General features: G+C 43.6%; 1 protein-coding gene across 1 annotated transcript in view; it reads left to right on the plus strand.

Annotated features, from left to right (window-relative positions):
- Positions 1-1865: 1865 nt before the first annotated feature.
- pde10a (phosphodiesterase 10A) overlaps positions 1866-16029 on the plus strand; it is a 36748-nt gene continuing 22584 nt past the window's right edge. Inside the window, exons 1-2 of the mRNA XM_071522936.1 lie at positions 1866-2014; positions 11456-11587. Coding sequence (XP_071379037.1) covers positions 1951-2014; positions 11456-11587 — 196 coding nt within the window. The 5' untranslated portion in view covers positions 1866-1950. The remainder of the gene's footprint in view (positions 2015-11455; positions 11588-16029) is intronic.

Genomic DNA, 16029 nt, shown 5'->3' on the forward strand with positions numbered 1-16029 from the left:
TACAGTATTATATGGGATTATAACCCTAGTCCACTGTTAGCTATTCTACTACTCATATCTAAATGTTTTAATTGCACTGCAGATGTAAAGTCTTTGCACTGATCTGCAGAGTTAGGCATTTGCTAAAGGATTGTATTACATTGATTTATTTTATCAGGCCAATTCAGGGCGATATTTACAATAATAATGTATGTAAATGTACAACTGAGTTGGCCTAGTGAAATAAATCAAGTAATACATTCCTTTAGTAAAAGCCTAACTCTGCAAATCAAGATATTTGAAGTCAGCAGATGACATATCAACAGTGATCCAGAAAGGTAGAGGGACAAATTTAACAATCATATTTATGCTACTTCAGACAAAAAAAATCTTAAATCAAATCTTGACTTAGACTAGACACAAATTAGACGCCGGAATGATCAGTGTTTAGACTATCGCTTTTTGTGGCTCACAGCATTCTCTCTATCTCTCTTTCTCTATTTCTTTCTCTTTCATACACACACAGTATGTTTCAGTGTTTTACAAATATGGAAATAAGCCTTTCTAATGCCTGTGTCATGGTGAAAGTGTGCATTTAGTGTGCATTGTGCATGTTTGACTTGGCCTTTATTTTTATCACTAGAGATGTCTGCTTGTTTCTTTGTCAGTCTTGTGGGTGAAAGGCTGATCTGGATGAAGGTGCACAAGCCATTCAAAAGATTTGTTGACTATGTAATAGGCTTCCCTACATCATTTTGTACATGGTCGTCTGCAGTCATTCTCTATTGATTCCTGTCCTGATCTCTCCAGGGAGGTCAGAGGTCATGGGTCATGGGTCAGCTACATAAGCAGCTCTGGATCTTCACTGCCTTGCTTAAGGACACTTCAGCAGTTCTGCTTGAACCCAGTCTCTTCCACCATGCTGCCCCCTGTGACTCATATTGTCTGTGAAAGTAGACGCTCCACTGCCTTGCCTTGTAAATTTAAAGGTTGTCCGTGAAAATAAATAAAAATACTCCCGGTAACCCCCCCCCCCCTCGTTGACCAGTGAGTCGTGGATCAGGAAGCAGCAGTGTGTCTCCGGAGAGCGTTGGGCATGTGGCTCGGCCCCTTTTACGCAGCGACACCCAGGAACAGGAACAGCAGGCTGGGAAACAGCAGCGTCAATCGTGCGCTTCCCAGACGCGTCAAGTCAGACAGAGGTAGCCAGAAGAATACAGGAACCTAGGCGATTTCCCTTCAAAATAAAAGTTGAAGTGGAGGCCCCCATTTTATAGGGTGTAGAAACCGAAATAGTTTATAATTCATGTTTACAAGATGGTAGCCATCTTTCCAAGTTGTCTCGTAGCTGAAAGATTTGATTTGTGTGTTTTTGCAGCAATATCAATATCATAAATATGTATGCTCTATACAGGCTATATAATTATGAATATGCTGGGAAAGGGACATTATGGGGGTAAAACAATTGTATTTTGTTTTATTACACATTTCTCCATAAATACATTCTTTATTTTAACCGATATAGGCCTACTTTGTATTCCTAACCAAAAAACATGCGTCAATCAGGCTTTTATTTTGAAATGTGGGACGTCTTGTCTTATTATTCTGGCTTGCTTGACACTGGTGCGCTCTTGTCTCTCCCTCTCCGTGTGTGTTTACTCCCATTTCTCTCTGTCTATGCGTCGTCGTCTCTGCTCCTCCAGTCTCCTGCACATTCACAGCGGAGCTGCCACGCCGAGGAGGCGGACCGACCGTAGCTACACCTCGGCCAGTGGTGCTGGGTAATAGCGCTGGTGGAGGGGGAGCAGCAGATTGCTCTTGCCTTTACCGTGCACAGCATCAAGCATTAGGACACCATCACCTCAACGCGTCCTGGAAGAAGAGTTTGGTTTTGCCAGACGCACCAAGTTGCAGCTGCAGAGGCGCACTTTTCTCCGTGGCTTCTCTCTCCTTTTGCGCTCACAATCCGACATGGAAGATGGTCCGTCTTCAACAAGCTGTTTCAGAAGGTTAACGGACTGTTTCCTGGGTGCAAGTAGGTACTTTCACTTACTCTTTTAAAGAGTAAAAAAAAAACACCACCAGCTGACATTTATCTCCTAAATCTATGTGACCAGAATAAAGAGCGCTTTGATTTTCAATCACTGCAGGAGTAATGTAAATTATTAGCCACATACCTTTATAAAATTATAAACATATTTCGGATATATTAAAAAAAATGATTTTCTAGCAGGCGTTAAGTTATTTGCCCATTGGCCTACCCAACTTTATGAATGACAGATTGATAGCTGATCTAGATTAGGACATGGGTGGGGACTTCATTGGAGGGGTGTACCACAGCAGCACTGTGAACGATTTGGAAAATGTAGCCTATGCCTACGGTCTGCTTCATAAAAAATATATAATGGGGTTACGAATCGCTCGGATTTGAGCTGATCCCAGGAGCCTCTGACGGAGGAGACAGCAGTGCTACAATAAGACATGGCATCAAAAGCCGAAGTCTAGACAGCAGGCACTGAAGTCAAGTATAGCTTCAATAACGAAACATTCATATAAGCTGATATACCTATAATATTGCAATAGGGAAGTATTGTGTGTCTGTTTACTCAATAGCGCGTTATAGTGACCTTATGGTGCTTAACGGTATTTTTTATCTCCTAATCAATAGGCTATAATATTCCTATAATTGGCCGAATAATAAAATATTCCTATGGGGGCTTATAGTTTTGCTGTGATAATTATGTAGCATCCTTATAAAATGTATTACATGATTACTGTATTTATTTTTCGTAGCAGCTATCCGTGCGTATTTGCATTTGCTAATATTTTTTGCAGCCTAATATGATAAAAGACGCCAGAACCCAACACACTCCGCAACTTTTTAAGATTATTTTGATTTAAAGAAGAAAGAAAGAATTTGAAAAATGTCTGCCAACATCAGCGAAAGGCTTAAAAACTTTTTGTGTGTGTGCCTGCGTACTTGTGGTGTTTGGTCAGTAACCGCAACCGTAATTTGAGATATCCCAAACGACAAATCACTAAAATATCCCTGTAATATTCCTATAGGGGCTTAAAGCATGTCTGTGCTACTCAGTGGAGAATTTATAGTGACCTTGGTGTGCTTCATGGTATTTTATTGTATCACTGTAATATTCCTATCGGGACTCATAGTTTTGCTGTGTTATTTCTATCTTTATTTAAGTTTGGGTTTTTGTTTTACAGCAGGCTACATTTTCTGTGTGCCGCATGAATAACACTGCTGCTGATGCCAGTGGTGGAGTGGCACCTCAAGTAACCTTTCTCTAGTAACAACACTGTAATAACATGTTAGCAGTTTGGGGCCTGGGTTTCTCAATGATGCCAAAGCACACACATAGCAGTAAACTGCAGTCATGGAATGTATTATTGAGATATGTAGGTATCCTGCCCACATACTGACCAAAAAAGGACAAGAATTTCAGATTTTCAGAAAGCATCTACACCTTTTGAATTTACAAAACAACTCTACATGCGGGTGTTTGTGGCTGGCAGAGTAGAGAACATGACAGACCCGTGCAGTATGAGGTGGAATGCTCCATACTTCAATACATGCAATAATGATGAAAAATGCCTTTTTTTTTGTACTGTAAAACGGTTAAAATGGTCAAAACTAAACTCATGTCTTTTATTCGTCATTCACACCTGTGTTAATCAGAGAATTTGTCCATAAGTGTATCATTGATTGTCCACTTCCACTTTTTCTACTCTCTCACAGCAGTGTTTTGGTATCAGTATCACAGCTCACATTTGCGCCTCTTTTTTCAAATGTTGTACAGCTGTCAATCTGGGCTAAATGTAGGATTATCTTGACACACTTTGCCTTCTCACTGCACGTGATTGGCTGTGGCTCAGGGAATGACTTTACTGTAGCCTATATGGAGGGCATTTGACAGTGACAGAAACCACATGCACAGGTATATTTCTGAACTCTGGGCTTGATACCCGATTCATATTTTTGATATTTATGGTAGTGTTTGCACAGCATATTTTGTATAAATGTTCATAGAAGTGTGATAGATTGCCTTAATACATCAGAAAAGTACACAGAGGCAGGAGAGGAGAGCTGGCCTTTTTTGGGATGGGAAGTATTGTTTTGTTTTCTGGCGATCGACGGCATGTTTATCCTCCTGTCATCGTCTGCCCCCTCTGAAATGGGATTGGTTGCTGGACTGTCCCGTTGTGAGGGCGCAGCCAGCAAATCCAGTCCTCAATGGGGAAACAGACTCCAGTTTGTAAAGGCAACAGTGTCGGCTCATTCAGTCTGCGGCCGCTCATATAATTCTAAACCCCACAAGCATTAGTCCTGTGATATTGAAGCATGCTCTTTGTAGCCTCATGCTGCGTGCATATCTGTGTGTGTGTGTGTGTTTATAGAAATGCCCAACAGTTCTGGTGAGTATTGGAGGTCACTCTGGGTCAGCCCTAATGTGATATGTCAGGCATTTTCAAACCCAATTGGATGTCGACGAATTGCTTAACTCAGTGAAGAAGGCTGCATTGTCAGGCAGGAAGTGCTCACGCTGGACATTTCCTGGCCTGCCCGCATGCCATCTCCCTCACAGTGCTGCCTTCTCTCCCAAAACCGTCAGCCGCGTCACTGAATGTATCGCCGTGTGTAGCAAGGGGGTTATCTGAACATTCATATGATCGGAGTAGGAATGCTTGATTGAAATTTGCATGGCTAAGTAATTCCAGACCGGACCGGAGCATACGCGCCAAATAGTTTCTCTGTTTGATTCGTCCGCCGTGTTTATTTAAACTCTCGGGGAAAATCAAGCCAAAGAAAATTAGCTTGTTATGTAATTTGAACCCTCTTTATGTCAAGATCTATGAAGGACTGGCCCGGTGCCAGGGGCACCGCGGTCACGGTTTGAGCGGCGAAACAGATGACATTCTCCTCCAGCCGTCCGTTGACCCTTTGTCGACTTGTCGCCGGGTTGAAATCGGAGGGGATGGGAAAAGGCCACATGCATGGAGATTTCTTCGCAACTTGTCCTAGCGTTGGAGGAGAGGGCCGGGATCTGCGCTTCTCATTACCGGGTCCCCGCTGGCCCTGCGGAGTTCAGCGTCGGTCCAGATGTGGAGTGGGGGAACGTGACCCCCCCCCGGCACTGATGTGGCTCTGGGGGGACAGAGGCAGCGCTGCATCAAGCCACACCGGTCGGAGCAGGACACACAGCAGCCGCACTGCTCAGTCACATTATCAGTGGTGTCTTATATAACCTCCCACCCCCCTGGCCTTCAGTCAGTCTCACTTGATGGGGGGGGGGGATGCATATTCAGATATAACTTAATTCGTCCAGGCGAAGTTATGAGTAACACACTCAGAGCGGGTAATGATCTCAGTGTTTATAACTTCACCTTGTTGGCGCAGAGGACGGGGCCTTTCCTACTTGACTCTGAAGGTTGGCCTGATATGTGTCTAACTGCAGTAAAGAGCGCTGCAGCTTGCCTGTGACCACACTATTAGTCCGCGGATCAAGGGACATGCCTTATCTACATCTCAGTTTGCCATTTATAGCCCTTACCCTTTACGTCTAATGACCTGGCCCACAGCAGTGGAAATAATGCAAATTACATTTCCATGGAAATCTCTGTCTCTCTCTCTCATTCTCAGTGTGAGAGGTGTGAGCTTGCATGTTTGTGCAGCGGTGTTTGTTTTCACCATGTGGGGGTGTGTCTCTGGAAGTGATGTGACTGCAGTTGACGGCGGAATTACCACTTCAAATCCAGCATTTTCCCAATTTGTCACCTTTTCACTGACTCGCTGTATTAGCCAAAATGAGCTTGTGGCACCAGTCACCTCACCCTTGGTGGCTATAGAATGTGGGGATTGCATATAGTAGTGTGTGTGTGTGTGTGTGCGCGCACATGCATATATGCACATACACACACTCTCACCCAGTTTCAGCAGCATGAATAAATGAGGTGAGCAGTGTGAGAGGAGTCAAAGCGTTTTCATCTGCAGCCTTCACTCTTTCTTCCCCGTCGCTGCTCACTGAATGTCAGTGTTGGACGCCGCGCTCCAGCCCTCCCATAGATAAGATAAGAACCACATGCTCTTCCCACCTCCTGGCAAGGGAGTCCCAGGCGGACCTGCTGACGCACGCACCCCGCAGCCCCCTCCCTCCCCTTTCCTGCCTCAGCCTCATGTTAGGAAAGTGAAAAGTAGTACCTTGGCAGCTCGCCCTTGACTCTCTGCCAGAAGGAGTGCGCTTCAAGAGAAGTGGTCTTTTCCCTTTTTCTCTCATGTGCATTTATTTATCTATGTGTTGCACAGGGGAAACATCTTGCTCACTGAGCATCAGTGCTGCCGGGGTCGGCCTCCGCTGTTGACATTGCTCCCCGACATCCTCTGACAGGAGCACCGAAGGCACCCGTTCACCTTCGCAGGGAATAGAGACCAGATGATTGATGGAGCCAGGGTGGGGTTGCTTGTTGTTATTAGCAGCGCTTTTAGTGCTTCTTTAATCAGCAGCAGCTTACCATGATAATTAAACGACTACATTCCTTTGGGTAAAAAGCATGTATTCTGATTTGTGTAATGTTTTCACACACAATCATACGGAGACACTCAGATTCTAAAATGGATTAAATGCCTCAAGTTGAATGGAAGTGGAAGGGAAAGTTGATCAACAGCTGAAGACTTCCATTGCAATTACCGTCTCCATTTCCAAGGCTAAAGTTGTGACAGGAGGTGTGGTGGTGCATCAAACCAATGGGAATGAGTGCAGGCATAAATCAGAAAGAAAGCTAGATGGTAAAATAAGGACAGTTTTACGGACATCCAGAGAGAAATGAGGCCTGGCTTCACAGGGGTTTCTTTTCTCCTATTCTCTGAAGGACCTTCCTATAAAGAGACGTGGTGTCATAGAAACTCTCAGGACCTTTCCTCTCTTGTGCCATTGGTGAATCTAAAATTGCAAGCAGGGATGGAGATGTTTGTAGCCCATTAACCCACGGCTAGTGTTTTTCTGCCAAGGTCCAAATCCCGAAGTTCCACTCCTAATGGCCAAAATAATAATCAAATAATATTTGCAAATATTTCTTAATATTTCTTTTAATCTACTTGGAGTAGCAGATGGGTGGGGCTTATACAGTCACTTGAAAGTATTTGAAAGTCTAGTATACTTTAATCTGACAAACAACTTATTTGACGCTATCGTCTCCTGATACAGTGAACCCCATCCATCTAGTTCTCCATGCAGGTTATAACAAACGCTAGAATTATTTGCAGAAATTTGCATTATCAGAAATGTTCAATAGTGGTGCTTGTTTCAATACTTAAAATTTGCTACCAATTCCAAAACCAAACTTTTTTTAAAGACCTTTCTTTATTCAATTAAAGCACATTTCATTATACAGTAGAGTAAATTACTTTCAGTTTACAACATTTCTACAAGCCATTTACTTTTCCGTATAAAATCAGACCATGACTAATTGATTTCCTTCATAAAAATCCCCATAAACTAAAAGAAAACTTGAGTTCTAACTCTTTTCAATATGTTTTGACACCTTAAAATCAGTATTAATCGCACAAATTGGTGCTGAACCAATAGATGTTGTTTTTTTATACCCAGCCCATGCTGTCTGTAAATGCATAGCCTGTCAAACTGGAGCGTGTTCATGCTGAAACTTGGATCTGAGGGAGCAGAGAGGGGAGACCCAGACAGACTGTGACTGGTTTGGCCTTCCCAAACCCAGGGTGTGGTGTGCTGTAGTCAAGATAAGTGTTATGCAACAATACCTCACTGCATGAACTCAGGCTGCAGCTTTTATACAGGAAGCCCATGGCTGAGTCAGGCGGAGAAAGCTCTGCCAACTTGGGCTTCAGCCTCTCGCAAACATACTGCACAACAAACTGCCTCCTGCCTATACATACTGCACATTTGGGTGACTTGTCAAACTCATTTAAGCGTAACCATAAAAATGCAACTAAATGTTAATTATGACTTGCCACAGTTTTTGCACAGCCTATACAGACTGATGAATGTTGTAAACATGGGAAGTGCTAACTGCTCTCACATACTGCTGGAGAACCGGCTCAAGATCGTGAGATTTTATTATGTGACAAGAGCTAAAAGATGTTTCTTCTCTAGTTCATCACATACCTCTTAGATGATGAGGAGAGATTTTTTTTTAACTCTAGGATCATAAGAAAGACAATATCAGTAAATGTTAGACATGTCACCATCTGCAGTGCTCCATTCTTCTATTATATTTATGAGAATCAAATCAAAAGTACTTTCTCTTGTGTTTATCCTGATGACGCCATTGTCCTTAGTGCTGGCCATAGAGGGAAGGAAAATTCTACTGAGGTTTGACGGAAAGCCTCGGGTCAAGCTGTTGACCAAGCCGTTGCTTTTACCACAGTGTCCTGAGCCCCGTCTCTCCCTCCTGATTGAGTGAGCACATGTGGTTCCCCCTCGGGGTTAACCATTCGGGACCACAGCATGTGGGACAGTGTGTGTTACAGATCTGGCCGCACCTTTGATTAGCCGCCTTACTCGCAGGCCCAGGAGACTGACGCATATCCCACAGCTCTGAGTGTCACTGCGATCACATTAGGCTGAGCTGTGGCTCTAAAGACTTCATGAAGAATCACAGGAAAAGGCTTTAAGGTCGACAGAGAGTAGCAGGAATGTCTGTAATGTTCTGGACAAAACACTATCCATCACCATCATACTGGAATGGCGGCCGTTGGGCCAAACCAATCCCGTCTTTGACGACACTGGATTGTGTTTTTCCAGATCTCTTCGTGACGGGGGTTAAAAACGATGAAATCGGCTGATTTTCATTTTCCATCCTTGTCACAAGTTTGTCAAATGTCCATCAGCCAAAAAATGAGTTACAACTTCAAATCTGTCCCTCTTAGATCGAAGGATTGAGCGAAGGCATCTTGTACCTGTAATTCATGATAAGTGTTTTGCTAATATTGAGATGAGCAGGAAAACAGCAAAACATCTGGATGACTGGAGATACTTCACCTAAATCTCAGTAATAAGTTATTGACCCAGATGTAAAGCACTGAGTTCAAGTAAAATAATGAAGTTGGCTTACAAATGTGTGTATTTTGTGACTGAGGACATACTGTAGCCCTTGACTGTTGTTACACCAGACGTCATGTGATCCATGTCATTTGACCCATTAACTCCAGGAACTTTGATGATAATACATGTGATTTTGCTACTGATATTTGTGATACAGTGCTAACAGAAACAAAAGATAACTGTGGTTAAAGTGTGGGGTTGAAGATGGGAAATGAATGTGAGAGAATGGGTGGGTGAAGCTACTGTTTTGATCTGAGAGGATACAAGGTTGAACTAGGGGTCAGAAATGAATTGTGTCTGCTTCTAGATGGTCTTGCTTTGCTCTGTGGCCACTGATGCCGAACAAAAATCCTTTTCACACATTATTGCGAGGGCTCGTACCATGCACCCTCAGACCACCTTGTATCTTCGGTGTACTGCTCTGTATGGAGGTTTAAAAAAAAACATCAGCTCTATTGGAATCTAATTTTATCAACCATTAAATGATCATTGCAAATTATTACCACCGTTGTTTGATTTTACCCCACAGATATAGGACCTATGACCTATTTTTGTTCATGTGCACACATATGATAGCTAAATAATTTTCAGAGCTAGTTGACACAAAACTTGTATTCATGAATTCATACAGTGCCCTTGTTTTTTTTTTTGCGGTGTCACTGATCACAGTGCCTTCTTTGTGTCTCAAATAGGACAAAGTCGTAAGGGTCTATCTTTTCCTGTGCTCCCATTTTATTACTTTCTGTGTGTCTTTGTGTCCCCTGTAGCTCCCCCGGCCCACCCCACTTTCTCTGATTTATTAAGCCGTATTCTGCCTATGTGCGTCAGCGCTGGCTGGGAGTCTCGTGAGGCGTTCCGCTCCTGAGGAGCTGTGTCTCGTGTCTGGGCAGCGTCAGACCGCAGCGTCCCCCCCTCCTCCCTCCCTCGCCCCCCGCCTCGGTTTTGCCTTACTTGCCTGCAACCTCAAGCCCGCTCAACCTACACACATTGAGCAGAAGATCATCTGGTTTATTCTGAGGGGGATAGGTCAAAGGTCACAGGTAGCCAGTCGCTGAGGAGTCAGCCTATTTCTCAGAGTCGGGATCAGTTCCACTTTGATTTTGTCAGCTCAAAAATGCAAATGTGAACTCAATTCAATAATGAAAAATACAGAAATCATTCCTCAGAAGTAAGTTTTAAAAACATTTTAATAGAAATACAATCAGTGGAAGTGGAAGTTATCTCCTGCATCTGGTTTTATTTTATCAACTGGTGCAAGAGTGAAGTTGGTGCCACCCTCCATGTATTGGCTTTTAGTGATGTGTTGTTATCCACAACAGTCTGTAGCCCCTCACTACCCTGAAATCATATGGGATTTCAGACAGACACCCCACTTAGTACTATTTTCATGGTGTGTGTGTGTGTGTGTGTGTGTGTGTGTGTGTGTGTCTGAGGGCAGAACACATGCCTCCCAGCTGCATGTCCTCCTGTGATTCATACTTGAAGGGAGTCTACACAGATGCTGCCGATAACCAGACATCTCGTGAGAAAGTGGTATAAAAACGATCGGGGCTGTCTGCAGGAGATGAGGCCGAGTACAACGGCCTTCTTTCTAGTGTTATCTGATAAGACATGCATTCACTGTGTAACATACCATAAAGAGTAAGCTCGACACGGCCATAGAATTTATTTTTGCACAAATTTGACATTATTATTTCTGGTCATGTTGCACGTCAGTGAGAGATTCACGGTCTCATGATGAACCGATGTCCCACGCCTGACTTGGTACAGATATCTGAGACCTTGTGTTAGAGACGCACTCCATTTGAGTGAATAACCCAAACATGATAGTTTCCTGGTGTATCGCAAAGGCAGACGCCAGCGGGTGTATTAAAAACAACTTTCCCTCAACGATGGTCTGGCAAATGGCTTTTTTCCCTGACAACAAAGACAATAAACAGCAGCACTTAGCGAGCTCTCAAGAACCTAATTGGCTATTAAGCACAATCGAGTCCTCCTTTATCCTGCTGCCTCTGTTGGGGGCTCCTATCCCTGGAGACACAGCTTTACAGTAAACATTAGTGAGCTTGCCCGGCTAGCTGAACCGCAGCACTATTGCCACGCTCACCTCACAGTAAAGAAAAAGAGATGACCTAAGGCTGTTTCTAGCCTGTGCGTTTGTTTGGGGCGAGTCAGGAACACTGTGGGCCTTTGGCAGCGTGTTACACGTGTTGTCACGCTGAGAGCCACTTCGGTTCCATGTGTTCTACTCTTCAACTTCTGTTCTGTCTCTCTGATATTATAACATCTTGGGTTAAAATGTTTTGTTGTTGTTTTTATGCCACGAACAAAGTTAACGCGTTAAGCGAACAAGTAAATTAAGTGTTTTATGTTCTTGTGTTGCGCAGGTTTGACAGATGAGAAAGTGAAGGCCTACCTCTCGCTGCACCCGCAGATGCTGGATGACTTTGTGTTGGAGAGCGTGAGTGCAGAGACGTTGGACAGATGGCTGAAGAGGAAGACCAGCAGCAGGCCTGCAGGTATACCCACTCCCACACACACACACACACACACACACACACACACACATACCGCTGACTCATGCACACTGCGCACACAGACAAACATGCAAACACATGCACACACGCACACACACACACACACAAACACACACGCACACAAACACATACACATGCTGCATCTCGCTTGACATGCTGTAGACATTTCAGTATGTTGATAGGGAATGTATGGAGTCACAATTTTTGAAGTATTTTGCTTTGGTTAAACATTGTCGCTTTTTAGCTCACATACATATGAGTTCTAGAGCAGGCAACCACAAATACTGGCTGCCCTGAATATCTGTAGCCATTTCAGTCGTTTGCTTTCATTACATTGAAAACCATGTAAATGGGGGGAAAAAAGATAAACAAAGCTACAACCTTTCTTACACAAGACCATGGATTAACCAGAGCCTTTGTGGCCCATTTCTTATCCCCGCCACTTGCAGCACAAATCACTCATTTCACTCATCTTCATGTGTGTCTCCTTTAATTTAAAAGTGTGCAACAGACAGACAGAAGAGCGGGAGAGGGAGAGGGTCTGTCGGGTCTGTACGGGTCATTAGATGTGTTTGAGCGGGCCAAGCTAAGTCTGCGCCGCGCGCTCCACACAGCGGCCTGCTTCACAGACCAACCGCATCCATCAAGGGCCCACAGGGCTGGCACTCAGCCCAGTTGAGCTGCTGACGTCAGAGGCGACCTCCAGGGACATGTAGCCGGCTGAAGGGGGCCCGGGGTGGGGGGGGCTGAGGGGGGGCTGACTCAGGGTGTGGGTGTGTTGGAGGGGGAAGCTGTTGGAGGATGGATTTGTCGCATTTTGGGAGCTGCTTTCTGCATGAGGTCTGCAGAGAGCAGTGTCCAGTCCTACCATGCAGAGATGATGCTTGCTCTCGGAAATAGTCTGTGTGTGCATGTGTGTGTGTGTGTGTGTGTGTGTGTGTGTGTGTGTGTGTGTGTGTGTGTGTGTTCCTAGGTAGATAATCAAAGGTAGTTAATCAAACGTGCTGGCGCCAAATAGGAACAAATAATTTCACTCATTCAGTTCAGAGAGAAAAAGAGCGGAGCGGACAAAGCCTGTGAGTAGCAAAGCACTGATTCACAGAACATTATCACGTAGCAAACCCAAGGCTCCACAGTGAACAACAACAGCAAGAGGTTCGAGGCTCTTTTGCCTCTGTGGTTTTCATCCCTTTTATCACATGACACACAGAACTCAATTCCAGCTAAACACCAAGAACAGGCAAAGCTCTATTTTTCTCAGCTCTTAATCGATAACTAGATACAGTGTTCCCATGTTATCTAGAAGACTTGGAAATTGACTAAAGACTAATTTAAACAGTAAACACTTGAAAAATAAAAATATCCAGGAAAAACGTATTTATCATGGAAAATCAAAAAGTTCCCGGTACTACCACAGGTCATAGAAAAAATATGTTTTTCAGAAAATCCTCTCAACCCTCTGACATTTTTAACCTCTTTTTCATCCATGCACAAAAAAATTATTAAATATTTTTTTGCATTGTAACTATAATTATATACGGCTACACCACTATACCTTAGATTTTTTTCTGAAATGGTGCCACTGTGTGCAATTTTCCTCAATGAGTGACTTTTGAGAGGAGTGTATCCTTGTATAACAACGATGTTCTGGAAATGTCCTGCGAAGGGATTTCCTGAAACGACTGGGAACCTTGAAATATCTTAGTGCTCTTTACCATTTCTTAATGCTCTTGCATCATATCATTACCATCATCATTTTGCACACAGATGAACTGAGGGCTTTTAGCTTGGCCACTGATAAGATGATGATAAGATGTTGATTTGACATTGATTTGTGATTGAGTGCAAGTTATGGCAAATCATCTTTATTACATAGTCTACAGAAGAGATTGACAGGAGGATAGGAGGCACAGTAAGGATGATATGTGAGGCTGTGAGCCAAATTCTAAACCACAGTCATAACTATATGGCAGGGTTGTACTACTAGAGTCCACTCTCTGTCTGGAGACAGGTCTGCAGTCCAGCAGCCTGCTGCACCAGTTAAATGTAAGGTCAAATAGACTAGTGACTAGTTTGAACGTAAATTCCACTTAGTCTGAGGTTATGCATGGCTAAAATGTCACGGTTGTGTCGACTGAAATAGTTCCAACATGAACATAAGTTACAACTTAAAACTTGCTTGGTAACTTAGTAACTTGGTAAAAAATAGCCACTGGCATCGTGCATCAATGTGATAGATGGAAAAACATGGTGGAGGACCAGAGGAACAAATACAGCGCGGTTTAACAACATGATACTGAACTGATAAAGAAGCAATTCAAATTTTAGCTATCTAACAACAATATTTTTTTTTTCCATGTAGTGATAGGGGGAATAGCATTAGGCCACATAGCTTTTATCCTGTTGACATCAACAGTTAAACCACTTGACATCATTACTGTTTTCTGTATTTACACCTAGTTAGATACATAGATTTATGTCTGTGGTTGCTGTGCGAATGGGAGACAATCTAGAAATGTATTCTAATATGAAATAATATAATTCAAATGCAATCGCATCATATTTAGTCTTGAAAACTCCACTGGGCTGGTTCTTGACTCAGACTCAGCTAAGGTGGTGTTAACCTGTCTGTTGAAATACTTTGGAAAATATAATTATCGAATAATAGTCAGCTCCTGGCTGGCTACTAGCTGGGTTTCATCGGGCACTTGAGCAAGAGGCAACCAGACTCCAAGCCAGGCTCGGTGAAGACATGAGTAATCAGCCTGACAGCTCCCTCATTATGCCACATGTCTCTCCCGGGGTTGGTCCTTACGTCACATCAGCAATATCACTTTAAGTCCACTTCCTCTGTGAGACCACTGTGCACGGACACTTAGGCGCCACTCTGCAGCCTCTCTTGGTCTTCTTCTCAATAACTGCATCCACTCAAATGACAAGCACTGTCTGATTACTTGTTCATCACAGACGCAGAGTGGTCTGTGAGCTCTGATGAGAGCTGGAGTTGGTATATGAGGTGGCTAACTGGTGGCACCTTTCTCCCTTTTTTTAAAGAAGTTGGACCTCTCCTCTATATATCTGTAAAGATAAAGTAATTCTTATATTCTAAACATATATTTTAATGCCCATAATTCCAGTGAAATGTTAGAGATCAGCTTCAACTTGTGTCCTTGTATTCTTTGCTGTGAGCGGCCTGTACTAGATCAAAGGATACTGACATGAGTGCAGCAGCAGGACCCATCATCATGTGACCGTCATTGAGATGCGGACTGTTTCCTGGAAGCAATCCTTCCAGCCAGTCCCGTTCTCACTTATCATGTGATGGACAACATTGGATTACATAAGTGAGTTTGTCTGCACACACACGTGTGTGTTTGCAAAGGCTGTGCGACGAGAGTCTAAAATTGCGTTCACATATGCAGACTTGTCACCGTTGAATCTGCTGTGTGCTGAAATTTTATTGTCAAATTCAAATTTTACTTTGAATTATTGTATGCCAATTTTATTTTTGTATCAAGATGAGGCTTGATAGGCAGATAGTGCTCTGTCACAGAGCAGATCAGCAGCTGGAGAGTGTTATAGTAGCTAAACACTTTGTTGCAGATTGTCAGAGTGTTTTTTCCCTCTGTATTGGGCTAACGAGGACCTCCAAGCCCCACTGACGTCAGTTGTCCCCCACGCCTCTCTTGACCACTGTCCCACTGGCAATGTTTACTTCACACCACACGCTGTCATGGGGTAATTAATAAATCCCAAACCCTCTGCCGGTCCCCTCCTGAGGCCCTTCACTGCTCATCTGTGCCCTCTGCAATGCATTCTCTCTCTCTCTCTCTCTCTCTCTCTCTCTCTCTCTCTCTGTCTCTCTCTCTCTCTCTCACACACACACATACACACACACACAAACGTATGCATAGACTGTCTCTGTTGGCCAGACTGTCTGAGGCTTTGCGGCTCTGAAGACTCTGGTCATAAAAAGAGACAGAATTGTGGATAAAAGGCTGGAAAAAAATCTGCAATGTGCCATTACGCTACAACACAGGAAGAGATACAATGCTATAATTTTAACAATGCAAAATGCTAAATGTTCCTCCCTTCGTGGAGAGAGAAGTATTTCTATGCCATGGTCCAGGCGCTTATTCTTATGGAATATGTTTTAAGACAGAATATTTTTGTCAAATTTAGATATGAAATATCAGTTAAAATATCTGTCAATAACCATATGAAGAATGTCCTGCAAGAAGCTTAAATACATTTATTTTCAGAAAGTTCAGAAAGTATCTCTGAGAACATTACTTAGACTCAGTGTAGTGGTGAGCTACGAGGGAGAAGGAAGGGTGTACCTGTCTGGCCGGGTCTCTGACCTTTCTGTCCCGGGCCAGGCAAGAGACAAGAGTCCGCAGAGCCGGGCTGAACTGAGCCGAGCC

This window comes from Centroberyx affinis, unplaced genomic scaffold (assembly GCF_046629955.1).
Source record: "Centroberyx affinis isolate AG114_WGS23_722 - 3 ecotype Tasmania unplaced genomic scaffold, CSIRO-AGI_Caff_v1 ptg001046l_1, whole genome shotgun sequence".
Lineage (NCBI taxonomy): Eukaryota > Metazoa > Chordata > Actinopteri > Beryciformes > Berycidae > Centroberyx > Centroberyx affinis.